The following is a 14,213-nucleotide window of genomic DNA, read 5'->3' on the forward strand; positions in this document are numbered from 1 at the left end:
AATTAAATTAACAAGTCTACGGGTTTTTCGCGAATCGTGTCTGCTTCGATTGCTTTAACAAATTTCTGTACAGATATTAGTCTAATTTGTTTCATTATTATTTAATTATCTTGATAAATTAAATTCTATTGAATTGCTTTATTTAATGTATCTTAAGCTCTTGAATTGTTGAATACAGTGAAATATCCTTTGTTTAGCAGCCTCTATAAGCTACAGCGAGGTAATTCGAGACCAATGATGCCGTGTTGTCGGCGATAAATTGGGCCCAGCGTCTACCGAGGCCGTTCTGAATATCTAGAATCGTTTTAACTCTTAATAGAGTTAGCGAAAACATCTAACACGATGATGAGATTCAAATTAAATGAAGAACGGGCGGTTGAAACGAAGAATGAAGTATGCCTGTGAAGATTGTTTATCACAAGGGATATTAGAAAATTAGAGAGAAAAGAAAAACAAAGACGCAATTGTCGATGGCTGATGGCGGTTCCCATTGACTTGTCTCGGTTATTCAAAAGTCAGCGGGAAAGGAATTTTGATCGAAGGATCGCGAAAGAAATTTGCCGTACTAGAAAATTAAAAAAGAAAGAAAGGAGAAAATTACAGACACAATTGTTGATTATCTAAACAGCGAGATCGCGCAGCGGACAGTAGCGTGAACTTCTAACGACGATCTTTTAGGGGACATCTCCTGAAATGTTTGATCGCTTCAGCGAATAATAGAAGATGATCTCAAGAGAGAAGAAGATTACCTTTAAAGAATCGCGCAAGCAATAAGACGGAACTTCTCCGTGCAAGCTCCGCGCAAGTTCGGAGGAAAATTCGCAATTTGCTCAAATTCAACAGAAACGGCTTTGTACTATTCGCCAAGCAATAGCACACACGCATTACAACAAGCGGGTCTCCGAACGGGCGTATATTTGAATGACATACTCAATCGACGAGGGAGAGATCTTTCGCGCCGCTTTGCCGCCGCGCCAAGTAAATAGCTGTTTTAACGAGCGTTGTGATGAGGAAACAAGCACAAAAAGCGTAACAGAGTCATGGACGTCCGTTCGTGCTCAAGATTCTATCCTTTGATTTTTCTTTCTGTTTCTCTTCAAATAATTCTAAGACTTAAGAATATATATGTATATAATAAATATATACAGCGTGCAGTACCCGTCTGAGCGGCTAGAACGGAAATCGGCCAAATGATAGCATCAGAAACACCAACTATATTCAACGGACATATCAGAAATTAAGATTACAAAGTGTTCCCTCATGTATTATTATCGTTGCTGAGCACGTACGTGTCTCTTTAGAGGTTGCGGTCAGCGTAATTGTGATCAGTTCGAATTTTAATGTTGCAGACACGTGAAAAAAAATTGATTTCAATAAACGATATATTTTAGAATAAAAAAGAGCACTATACACTTTTTTAAATAAAAATTAAACATAACGTGTTTTTCCTATTATATACTTAATAATTATACAGTAAGACTACTCACAGCAAGTTGCCCACAGATTGCTGTCCATTTGCTTCAAATGCTCTGCTTAAGTTGCCTTTTATATTAAGGAAAATAGTTTCTAGCTTTGGATTGCCGATTTTTATTGCCATTAATAGTTATGAACAATTTGATGATAACACTCAGGCAACGGTTGCCCTTTTTCCAACAGATTGTAGCAACTTTTATAGCAATAAAAATGCTATAGCATTTCCGCTCATTTACGCAGACAACCATTGTCTGCACAATATCTTTAGTTTAGGTTGCCCTAAACAAAACTATTGTTCCGATGACAGCAACATGATGGCAATTAAAGGGAAACTTGTGCCAAGCAACTATTTCCTTTCTTATACTAAGAGTGCTTGACTATTTAGGAGAGTCTTAACTGTATATGTTAGTACATGTTGTATAATTATACAAAAGATTAAAATGCCTATTGAATTGATACATATAATAGTTTTAATTTCACTTGCTAGATTTTTAGATCGCTAATTAGCCAGTCGAGATACATTTTTCTGTGTCCCCAACATTGAAAATCGAACTTGTCATTTTCGATCCTTGATTTGTTGCGATACCGAAGGTGATGACAAGGAAGTGATGATGAACGATTGTACGGCCGCGTAAGTGTAACAAAACGCGTGTGCGATTGAGCACAAGACTCGCGCGATCTAACCGCGCATTCATATACGCATACAGCAGCTATGAGCTTACGTATGTAATTAAAGGCGCACAAGCGCTGAGAGGAAGCGTATACAAATTTCATGCTGTAAGGCTCGAGAAATTCTTTATAGGAACTTATCTTCTTATAGACGCATCTGCTACGAATTTCAATCTATGCAATCTCTATTTTTATTACTCGACAAGTAGAATAGCGAATTATATCTCGATATACATATATATAATTATATAATTATATAATTATATATATATACAATTATATATCGTCGCGCGACGCTTCGGGAGGCTGTTCCGGGTGGAAACACATAAGACAGAACCTGAACGTAAATGGCGATTCGGAATAAAGTTCCTCAATTAATCCACGCAGAATAATTTGCACGTTTACTCGTCGCGGCAAACCGCGTGTCTGTGATCTGTAAATCGCGCCCCGAGAGAACGGCAACGAGAGTCCGGCACTTTGTACACATGTGTACATGCAAAAATTTGCGAAAACGCGATGCGTACCAGCGACACACAGCCCGCGCATACACATACGACACCCGACACACACGCGACATCCAGAGAATTCTGAGCCCGACTCCGCGATTCCGCGCGGAACGGTCCTGTGGCGAGCGCGGCCAGCTCTTCAAACTTTAAACACTAATAAACTTTCTGACAATGACTAGCGTGTAATACATAACAATATATAATCGCAGAACGCGCGCGCGCGCGTGTGTGTATGTGTGTGTGTGTATGTGTGCGAGTGTGCGTGCGTGTGCGTATGTGTGCACGTACTTGTGCATTTGTTTGTTTGGGTGTGCGTGTCTATGTGCGACATGTGCGCGAGTGCATCGAAATACTCATCCGTGAAACGTGAAATAAGAGAGCAAAAAGAAGTTTATTGATATAGATATCACTGTTTTATCTATATACGCCGGGCGTGCTTAAAATAACGACGTTAACCCGGTTTATTATCGCTATCACTTAAATTGAAAGAGAAATCGAAGATGCTGTCCTTGCGATATTAAGGGAAGGAAGGAAGAATTTCCAATCTTTATCACTCTATCTCTTTTTCTCGCTCTTTCTCACTCTTTCTAAGCGCTCACATCAAGTTGTGAATAAACATATCATACTTAATTAATATATTGGACAAAGAGGATATCATCGTTTAATATAATATAAATATATATACAAATATATATATAGGAGAAATATATATATGTATATTACAAAGGAACATTATATTGAAGCTATATTGCAAAAAAAAAGAAGTAGCTGTTAATTAACGCGTTATTGTCGAGCGAATCGCAAGGTAGGACATATCGGTGATTACAACGCAACAATCACGATCACGTGGTAGTGTTCTCCCGCTTTTATATTCTAATCATCGTAATCGGGCAGTGGAAGGTCTTTCGTGATTCAATATAAGTCGAGCGTACGTGACTTGGCATTTATTGATCGTTATATTGTTTCCGCTTTCTATCCGATCATTGCCAAATGAGAAAAATGTCGATTAAAATTTCAGAGTTTTGGATAAAATTTCGAGAGAAAATGAATGGCAGCGACAATGTCTCTTGGTTTGTTAAAATTGAAGGCACAATTCTTCAATTTCTTAGAAGGAATTTGGTGTCCCTAAAAAAAGAAACGATAAAGAAAGTGAAAAGAGATAAGAAAAGAGATAAGAAAAAAAATTAAGAAAGGAAGATGAAATTCTCTATTAATTTTTTATTATAAAATACTCTCTTAGTGCAAATTAAAAATGAGAGAATAAATGATAAATAGATAAATATCATAAATAGATAAATACCATTCTCTTCCGAGATCGACATTTTTCTTCAGTTACGTCACGATCGTATTCTTCAAAATTTCTAGTCCCACGAAAATTATTCGCCGAGGTAGCAATCATGAATTGAAGAGATGTTCTGGCGAGCGTTTGCTGGAGTATATAATTGAACGGCCAAATACATCATAGTAATAATATAGCGTAATATTGTATTATTATGATAAAAACAAGATAATTCTCTATCTGTCTCTATCTCTTAGCGACGACGCCGGTCAATCGTCTTTTGTTGTCCTTGCGCAGCGCCGATAGTGTTCCTTCGTGTTCTTGGCCGGTTGTTTGCGCGCAATGATGCTCCACTTTTAGGGATGTGTCCAGATCCCTTTGCCCTGATCTCGCCCAGATCTTTCGTTCTGATCGCCGGCGGTCCTCTGTTCTTCGACTTTTCCTAGCATAAACGCGACGATTGGCCGGTAATAAAGGAAAAAACCACACACGACGTAAAAAATCGAGTTGATGTGTTTAAACGATAATTGGAGTCTCTGAAGAAATTTTTTTTCTAGAATTCTTTATATAATTTTTCAGAATTTCTGTATAATTTTTTTAGAAAATTTCTTGGATTTTTTAAAATATCGTTTCGAATTAGAACACTTCAGAAGTACTGAGAAATTCTAAAATTTTTTCTAGATTTTTTTCATATGAATTCTGAAACATATTTTTCGTAGGATAAGATTTCGTAAGATTTTTCATTCTATAATTTCTGAAAAAAACTTATAAACTCTGAAAAAGTTTAAAGTACCATTTTAGAAATCTTCATACATTTAAAATATAACAAATTCTTAAAAATATTATGAGAATTTTTCATTATATAGAGATAAGAATCTTTTTCTTCATGGGAAAGACCGAATAAAAGTCGAACCGCAGACGTTGATAAGTAAATATTTATTTCCAATGTATAACGAGACTGAGTTTACTATCAAGAGATTTAAAGTAGATTGAAATCATTGTAGAAATAGTCATCAATATGTATATATATATGTATATTTTTCATCAACATCTGCAGCCTGGTTCTTATTGGCCTTTTTCCTATTCTCATCTCATGTCGAAGAGCATTTTATTTGTTTCTATTCTGTTGAACTTACTAAACCGACTTGAAGGGACGACTTTCTTGTCTTTTTCTCTCGGTTGAAACACGAGAAAGAAAAACGGAAAATTGAGAATGAAACATCTCAATTTCCCCTTTTTCTTTTTCGCGTTTCTTTTGGTCCTCTCTCTCTTCAGCCCATCCTCCTTCCGCCACCCCCTGGACTTTCTTAATTTGATCCTTCGCTTTGTCTCTTTTAGATTTCGAGATTCAAGATTTCGGTCATGGTGCTATAGTATCTGTATATGTACATATATATATATATATATACTTATACAAATCGTTGGTTAATCAATATCGATTAATAATATTATTGCGGTTAAAATCCGATTATTATCGCTGTGCTCCTCCCACTGCTATTATTATTATCATCGATATGTTTATTATCATTAGTACTACCATTATTATTATAAATATTATTACAATTATTATTACTAAAGATATTATTATTATTATTATTATTATTATTATTATTATTATTATTATTATTATTATTATTATTATTATTATTATTATTATTATTGCTACATTGATTGTACTTATTAGTGATTATGATATCGACGTTATATATCATCAGCGGCGCTATTTAAGTCAAGAAAAGGCAAACGCTAGAATGATAAGACGGTTCAAACGGTTTTTGAAATACTTCTATGTATTCCGCCCGCAATTGCTAAGACTACATAATAATCATTCTTCGGTTTAATGTAGAATATCTCGGTTATATGCATTGCATTTATGCATACCTGTTCTCTTCGACACACATCAAAAGCAATAACATATATCCATAAATATACATATATAACAGCCACAAAAATTCGCACAAATTCTACCAACAAATTCTGTGGAGCCAATTTCTCCCTGACTCAATTCGTTACCAGTTCCATTTTATCAGTGGATTTTTATTTCATTTTGACTTGCCAATATACGATGTTAAATACTTTTCAAAATGAGATTTCCTTGAGTCTATTAAATTTAAAAGTAAAACGTTATCTATTGATTATGAATTCAGATCATAAAAAGTTATATTTATATTTTCAAATACTTTATTTCATTAAAAATTATTTTTATTGGGAACAGATCGATTTTAAATCAATTAAAGAAGAGAAAGATATTTTATTAAATCGGACATTTTGTGTCCATCATGTTAAACATTTAAAAACGCTTGACAAAAGAAGTGCGAACATTGTTTGAAAACAAAATTGTTAACAAATTTTATCATCATATAAGATTCGTTTTACATTCGCAAATTATTTAATTTACAAAGGTAAATTTTAAAAAATTGATCGTTTGATTCGAATACTCAATTCATGTTATTTATATTTAACTTATACTATTCCATTTATCAAGCGGCTTGGACATATGAGAACAGTGTACAACATATAAAAATATAAATAGTAAATATTATGCTCTCCTAGTTTTAAAGTGCTTTATATTTTTTAGTGAAATTTTCGAAAATCTATCTCACTTTTGTTAAAATTGAAAAAGAATTATACATATCAAACCGTACTAATATTCGCACCATTAAGATACTTCGTGAAATAAAGTATTACGTAAATAAATTTTGTTTCTTCATGCGAGAAAATGATGGGCCGAATTTTAATTAACGTCCCTATTTACATACTCGCAATTATACGTACATATACGTGCATATACTCTATTCATCGTGCACTTTTTCGCGACTTTGAATCCGACGAACGTCTGTCAGATTAATTAATCCACAAATTAACATTTCATTAAGATCCACTTGTGGAAATTATATGAGAATTAAAATATTGCTATCTACTGTACAAATCTGCAGAGCGAGCGATATCTCAATTTCACTAAATTGCAACTGATTATTTATATCTTGTTAATTTTCTAACTATTGTAATTTGTTTTGAGGTTTCCGAAATGTTTTTCAAAGTTCAACATCTGGCATCCGCAGTTGAGGGCAAATGCGCGACATTCGGAATACCATATTCATTATTAATGAAATTGAGGACGATGGTGACAAGGATAATGGTAACGGTGGGCGATATCGGCGTGCCAAGGGAGGCGGGAATTATTCTTAAAAAAATATATTACATATATATGTATAAAATATAATATAACGAAGATAAAACGATATTAAGGGTAACTACAAAAAATGACTGCTCTATACTGCTAAAGTACAAATGTTTTCATTTAGTTGTTTTATAAGACGATATCGATTTGTTAAGGCTCACGTTTATGTCTCGCATTTAGCGCTAAACCTGACTATCGCGAGTGGTTTTTATTTGTCATAATGAAAGTTACGTATAAAATGTTATATGAAATTGAGAATTTAAATGATTACATATAGAATATTAAGTATGAGATATAAACGCGGGCCTAAATTTATAGCGCGTCGGCTTGGGCACACATACATATAGTCCGACGCGTGTATGTATATCTGTATTTATTTGTTAATCTCTAAACGTGTGGTCAAAGCCACACGTGTATATCCATACAGGATATCACAAAAATCGCATTCTTTCGATCACAGTATTTTTTATCAGTTGAAGTTAATCGCTTGTCAATTTTATTTTTGTGATATTATAATTTTTCATCTCTTCATATTAAGTTTTTAGTTCTAATTATAAATTATTAAATTAAGTTTCAAATAATCTGAGAAAAATAGTTTTTAATAAAATCTAATAAAATAGAATTTCAATATTATCTATTCCAAGTTTAATTCGCATTTTGTAAATTTAACTTTTCAGTGGAATTTGATTACTTTTTAGTTAAATGTGATTACTTAGACTAGACGTATGGACTTATTTTCGGATAAAGGAAAAAAGTCCGTTCCCAAGTTTAAGTCAAATCGTATTCGGAAGGAGGTAAACCCCGCACATTTTTGGATATCCTGTATGTATAAAATATGCATTCATACGCACACATACACACATTCACACATAACATATTCTTCTACTGCTATATTCGAACGCATGATGTGCATCCTCTCCATTTCATCCATTTCGTGAAGCATAAGATACTTAATTAATGTTCGATTTTTTTGTCTTGTCGACAATCGTAGCAGTCACACAGCGACATTCCAGCATAAAGAATGGATCTTTATTTAGAATTTGTAAAGAGATTACAGAGTAATTCAAATCTATGTCGCTTGATTGCGTATCGTATGTGGGAAAAAAAATATTGACTAAGTTAACATCTACAAACGTAATATTAACAAAATATAATTTACTTACAACAGACTGATGATGTTTCTATATAATAAATGTTTTTATTCTTTATGTGCAATTTGAGTGTCATGTCTTCTTAAAGTTTTAGACACTCGAAAGTTATTATCTTAAGGAAACAACTTAATCAACAAAAAGAAGTTTAGCAGACTTGTAAATTTTAAGAGTATATTTACATAAGAAAAAAAATATCTATAACACATTTTTTAATTTTTAATTATAAATTGAAAGTTGAACGATCTTTTATGTCTGATTTAGTAATTCATCGAAATATACGTTCTTCATATAGTGACTACAAAATGAAAAAAAAAATAAATTAAATATCTCGACTATATTTTATATTATTATTATTTTTAAAAAACAGAATGTTTCAAGTTCAGCGATATATGTTTGAACCACCCTGTGTGATCGTAAGTTGTTTATTAAAATTACAGCGTATCATTAATTTTCACAATTTCCGTTTAGATACTTATATATTGAACGACCACCGTGTGTGTTTGTGTGTGTATGTTATTTCTTTCAAGTGTGCATGTGCGTGTGCGTGCGTATGTGTCTGTTGTGTGTGAGTGTGTGTGTGTATGTGTGTTTGTGTGTGTTACCAGTCTAAATTAATATTCCACTTATAATAACATTTCAAATAATATCATGCTTGCGGCGCTTGTCATTATAAAATATGAACATTTTTTTCTGTACCAGAGATCTGAAGCGAGTGCTATAGGAACAATTAGATTTAAATTCGTTGATTTATATATTATATATCTGTAAATGAAAATTTTATCGATTTATTGTCTTTCTCGCCCTCTCATTAGGATTGCTCGTTATAATCTTGTCTCGTTATAATACAGCATTATAGTATATAAATGTAGCGAAAGTAAGTCCGTCAGTTTTCCAAACGGTATTGGACGACTGCAGAATCGTTTATGTGGAATCCCTCACGTTGTTCTTCTCATCTACATTCACTTTCTTCTCCTCATTACCTAAATCATCTACCAAGATATCCTCTCTTATTAAAACCGTTCGATCATCTATAAATACACGAGAAAATTTGTGCCAATTACAAGACTAATCATTAATATGTACTAATTCATAGAGAACGAGAGGGAAACAACGGCGATCCATGAAATCGAAGAGCTTACTTCCGAAAGCTCAAGAACATATCCTTAAAAAAATTATGCATAGCAAAGCTATCTAATGCATTTTAATGTGCATTTAAGACAGTTTAGAAGTAAGCTTCTCGATTGCAATGCACCGGCGGCGGTTCTACTTAAGATCGCACATATCGAAATACATATGTACTGTTTAAGATCGTATCAATGTTTAATCGTCCATAGGATCCGGAATCCCTATGGGCGTGTGTAAACTAATACAATTTTGCCTCCGAGAGGATAGTGTAGCATGGCAATAAAAAAAAAGCGATCGTATGCTTTCTTCAAGCGTATCTCTCCTTGTTTTATATATTTCGAAAAATTAAAACTCCCCCCCCCCCTCTCTCTCTGTCATAATTTTGAAAAAAATCCGATAACATTTTTGAATGCAGCGTAAGAAAAAAAAAGAGAAATATTACATATAACAAAGATTATGTTTATTAGTGTTACTGTCGCGTGTTTTTCTAGTCCGCGAAAGATTTGTGATATATGTTTCAAAAAGATGTATAAAAGAAATTATTTATTGTTACAAAAAGCCGATCCCTCTCGATCGACGTGCCGCAATGCATTTCGTTATGAAATTGAAGCGTACCTTGAATGCATTATATCTTTTCAACGTGTATGAGTGAACTGTGATTTACAATGAAACTTCATATATTAAAACTTTAAATGATCTGAACGGAGAGAATGCGATCCGCGAAGGCGGCTTCGAAGGTTCTTTCAGTCTGAAAAAACACACGGGTTTCTTGTAATATATCATTGCGAACGTTACGTAATGATAGTAATGAATGTTACGCTGTCTTGCTATAATACTTACGCATCGAAACCATTAAACGATTAGCTGTTAAAAGTTTTACGACTCGTGCTCTTCGAAATCGATATTTGAATATGTGTCTATGTAAGATATAGGCATGCACTTCTAATTCGCCTCCCCGTAGATTAGGAAGGGAAGACCCTCTGACGAACTTAGAAAGTATAAAATAAAGTATAAAATAAGATATACAGACGTACACGACGAGATAAAAAACACACACACGTGTATACATTATACACAATGGAACACATACGTACCACGCTTCTTTTATATTATATGATATAGCGCGTCAAATATATTTCATTGTTATGAGTTTACGACAAGTTCTAGGTAAGGATTACGAATTCGTATTTCTCTCTTTCTCTCTACCATTAAGTTTACCATTATCATATATATATATATATACATATATATATATTTGAATATAATATATATTGTATTATCACGATCTTTTTGCACACATCCTTTCATCCTCTGCCAATTCATCTTCCCCCCCTTCCTCTTTCTTCCCTCCCCCCCTCTCTCTCTCTCTCTCTATCTACCTATCTATCTATCTATCTATCTATCTATCGCAGTACTCTTTTCTCATCCGAAATGTGCATCATCCTTTAAAAAAAAGGTGTACTTTTTCATATAAAAGGCATTGCCAAAATAAATATGGGGTTGGAAGATTTAAAGTGGAAAATTTACTTCCTTGTTTCATACCTCCGTCTACACTCGAAACTTCAAATTATTTTCATTTATTTCGCTCTAACATTCGCAGTTTATTTATCTATTCCTTTGGCGAGGGAAAATTTAAATAAATAAAGATAGATTGCAAGATATTTACGTTTAATATTTCTTAAAATTTATTATGGACAGAAAAGAATCTATTGATTTATATATATTGATATATATATATAATTAATATAAATAATTAAAATTTATTAAAAAGATTCTATCTGTGTTAATTAATTCTATACATATTGATATATATATATATGTGTGTGTGTGTGTGTGTGTGTGTGTGTGTGTGTGTGTGTGTGTGTACATATGTGTGCGTGAGATACATATCCATATGTATACATGTTGCAGCGTATTCTAAAAAGTTACATTATTACTTAGTAAAGAGTTATGGCACACATACTTTTCTTTGTTCTTCATTGCTAAATCTTGTGAGTTTACGATATTTCAATTTCCAATTCTTTTAAATACGGCAATAAATCGCCAAGCGTGTCTATGTAATAATTTGGTACAAGATCCCGTTCTTCTTGTCGCTCGGATTGCTTCCATCTTTCAACGTCTGACAATGCGGTTACTCCTGTCAAGACTAACAGAGTCGTAAAACCGCAGTGAGTTCCAAAGAGTATATCGGTGTTACATCGGTCTCCAATCATTAAAGTACGCTGAGGATTGACATTAGATCGTTCTATCAACATCTTAGCCATGTACTTGTCTGGTTTGCCCATAATGATTGCTTTCCTCTCTGAGCAACTTTCTATACATCTGACTAGACTTCCCGTACCTGTGTAAAAAAGTTACAGATTTTTAATTAACACGTTATACAAAGGTAATTAAGAAAGTTATTTCAATATCTACCAGGTATTACGACGTCATTTGAAACTGGAAATCTTTCATCTGTATTAGTGCCAATGAAATGTACATTGGTATCATTTAGATATGTAGCTGCTTTTACCATTTTAGGATAACTGAAGTGTTCATCAAATCCGACTATAACAGCAGCTACTTCAGGATCTTTCTCGAAAACGGAATATGGGATATTCTGATTAATTGGATCTGGCCCTATTCCACAATATGAGATATCAGCTTGCTTCAATTCTTTCGCAATTGCTGCATAAAAATTAATATCAGAATAAAACAATTGCATACCTTATGAAAATTTTTCATGTAATTTTCCCAATTTCTGAATAACTTTATAATTTTTTAAATAAAATTTCACGGATTTTTTAATGCAAAATAAGCTTTTTAATCTAACAAAGTATTATTTTAATGCTAACAAAGTCACATCTTTTTTAGAATTTTTTATATACAGAGTGGATTTGATAAAAAATATCATGTTTTTTTCCAAAATGATTAAAGATAGGGAAGACATCTATTATCAAAATTGTAGGATGAAGGGAACATACTTTGATGATCTTAAGTAACTTAAATGTCCTCGGTTTTCATACTACCAATAAAAAAAATTTTGTTTAATGGGAAGGGGTATTTTTTACTCATTTTATCAATAGTGCTCAATGAGCTGAATAACAATTCAAGAAATAACGATTCTCAAGAGTTAGAAGACGTCCAAGCAACTTTTCAAGAAGATTACAGTCTAGATATGGTAAACATTTTAAACATTTATTGCAATAAAAAAATTGTTGCAAACTTTCAATCTGACTTATTTTGATTTATATCGCAATAATAGTTGAATTTTCGAAAAAATATTATAATGCAAAATTATTCTATTCATTGAACACCATCGAATGAATAAAAAATACTTCTTCCCATTAAAAAAAAAATTCTTATTGATAGTATGAAAATCAAGGACAATTACTCAAGGTCATCAAAGTATGTCCCCCTATTCATTCTACAATGACCGCGGTCCGATTCATCTTCACAATGCTTAAAAATCATTTTATTCTTGTTGTTTGTCAAATGTTAAATGAGCGTTATCAGCGTAAATCGGATCATGGTCAATTTTGATAATAAGTGTCTTCCCTCTATCTCTAATCAAGAAAAACTTGAATTCTTTATCAGACTCACTCTGCATATACATGGATTTTAAAATAAATGCCATTGAATGACAATGAAATTGAAATTGAAAAACGTCTCATTCTATAATTTTGAACAAAATCTTATAAAATCTTATAAAATTTGAAAAAGTATATCAGAATAGAAATTATAGAAAGAGAAATATTATATAATACAATATATAAATAATATAATATATATAATTATAGTAAGAGAATATTTCAAAATTCGCATATATGCAAAATTCTAAGGATGTAAACTTTCTCAGTTCCCAATTCATATAAAAATTTTGAGAATAGTTTTTTCAGAAAAGAATAACAGATATTTCCTAATGTCGTTGATAGAGTTTCACCTTCGGAACCAATAACGTAGACTTTCTTGCGAAAGTTTAAACTTTGTAGATAACATGCTGACAGATGAGCAGTGCATAGGATGTCATTCTTGGTCGCTTCAAACTTAAGTGTCTTGCACTTTTCTACCAGGTCATCGCGGGTCTTCGTGCTGTTGTTTGTTACGTAGAAAACCTGCTTGCCGAGTCTGCGAAACAGGTTTACAACATCCGCCGAATGCGGCAGAGGTGTCATATGCAGCCATAGTACGCCTGAAAAAGATACCTAAGGAATCATTATCGTACCAACCAATGTTCACACGTAATCCTCACTCACCGTCACAATCTGTCAAGACGGTATCGAATGAATTCAAGAATCTTCGGACGTTTTGACGAGCGAGCGCCTTCACATTTATCGCAGACATTATCACCTATAAAAGCGACGACGTGTATCACAAATATCAAAACAATGGAAACGGATATATACCCGTGTTATCGCCATAGAAATTTTTTAAGTTATCGGATGATAACCCAGATAATGTTCCGATATTTACCAGTAGTAATCTACGCGTATTACCAAATACGCGAGTCAACGATGGCATAGATCAGCTGATTCCACTATGATCGTAATGTCACTTTAAAAAAAATCGGAACTATGCGTTTCAAGGATTATGCGATTACATGAAGCGCGGTACAGAAAATAACTAGGGCTACATTCCAAAACTTCCTCTCCTAGATAATTACAGGAACCGCGCAAACCGTGTCGCTTGTTTCTTTCTTTGCTTATAAATATATGTTTATACAATAGTCAAAGGTTCAAATCCTCGGAAACTTATAGGGGTTGATATTCAGTTGGTTCTTATTTTAAGATCGTTATCTTAAGTCGCTAATGCGGTCCTCTGATTGGTTCATGATACCTCAAGGCTGAACC

At 33.1% G+C, this 14,213-nt stretch overlaps 2 protein-coding genes across 9 annotated transcripts in view; one reads left to right on the plus strand and one right to left on the minus strand.

Moving 5' to 3' along the window:
• Window positions 1-9,700, plus strand: part of Eip78C (Ecdysone-induced protein 78C) — a 92,443-nt gene extending 82,743 nt beyond the window's left edge. For 4 of the 5 annotated variants that reach the window (XM_087416763.1, XM_087416767.1, XM_011054846.2 and 1 more), the window contains one exon: window positions 198-9,700. The gene's annotated coding sequence lies outside the window, so the exon portion shown is untranslated. The remainder of the gene's footprint in view (window positions 1-197) is intronic. The other variant, XM_087416765.1, reaches the window with a different exon arrangement.
• A 1,335-nt stretch (window positions 9,701-11,035) lies between these two features.
• LOC105144820 (phosphoglycolate phosphatase) lies at window positions 11,036-14,066 on the minus strand. Of its 4 annotated transcripts, none has more exons than XM_011054016.2 (5): window positions 13,837-14,066; window positions 13,620-13,713; window positions 13,307-13,555; window positions 11,800-12,003; window positions 11,036-11,725 (listed from the first exon to the last, which is right to left on the minus strand). In XM_011054016.2, the coding sequence occupies exons 1-5, from the start codon at window positions 13,882-13,884 to the stop codon at window positions 11,382-11,384; spliced, it is 939 nt and encodes a 312-aa protein (XP_011052318.1). In that variant the 5' UTR covers window positions 13,885-14,066; the 3' UTR covers window positions 11,036-11,381. The 4 variants fall into 4 exon arrangements, with proteins under 4 accessions (XP_011052318.1, XP_011052305.1, XP_011052310.1 ...); XM_011054003.2 differs by having other exon boundaries at window positions 11,800-12,051; window positions 13,837-14,060; XM_011054008.2 differs by having other exon boundaries at window positions 11,800-12,051; window positions 13,770-13,918.
• Between the last annotated feature and the right edge of the window lie 147 nt (window positions 14,067-14,213).

Source organism: Acromyrmex echinatior, chromosome 2 (assembly GCF_024713525.1).
Source record: "Acromyrmex echinatior isolate Ae372 chromosome 2, ASM2471352v2, whole genome shotgun sequence".
NCBI classification, from domain to species: Eukaryota; Metazoa; Arthropoda; class Insecta; order Hymenoptera; family Formicidae; genus Acromyrmex; species Acromyrmex echinatior.

Coding starts and splice junctions, on each gene's coding strand:
- LOC105144820 (XM_011054003.2), bottom strand. CDS start 13,884: ATGCCATCGTTGACTCGCGTATTTGGTAATACGCGTAGATTACTACTG. Junction 12,052..13,306: donor CTACGTTATTGGTTCCGAAG/GTGAAACTCTAT, acceptor ATTTTTATGCAG/CAATTGCGAAAGAATTGAAG. Junction 11,726..11,799: donor AAATGACGTCGTAATACCTG/GTAGATATTGAA, acceptor TTTTTTACACAG/GTACGGGAAGTCTAGTCAGA.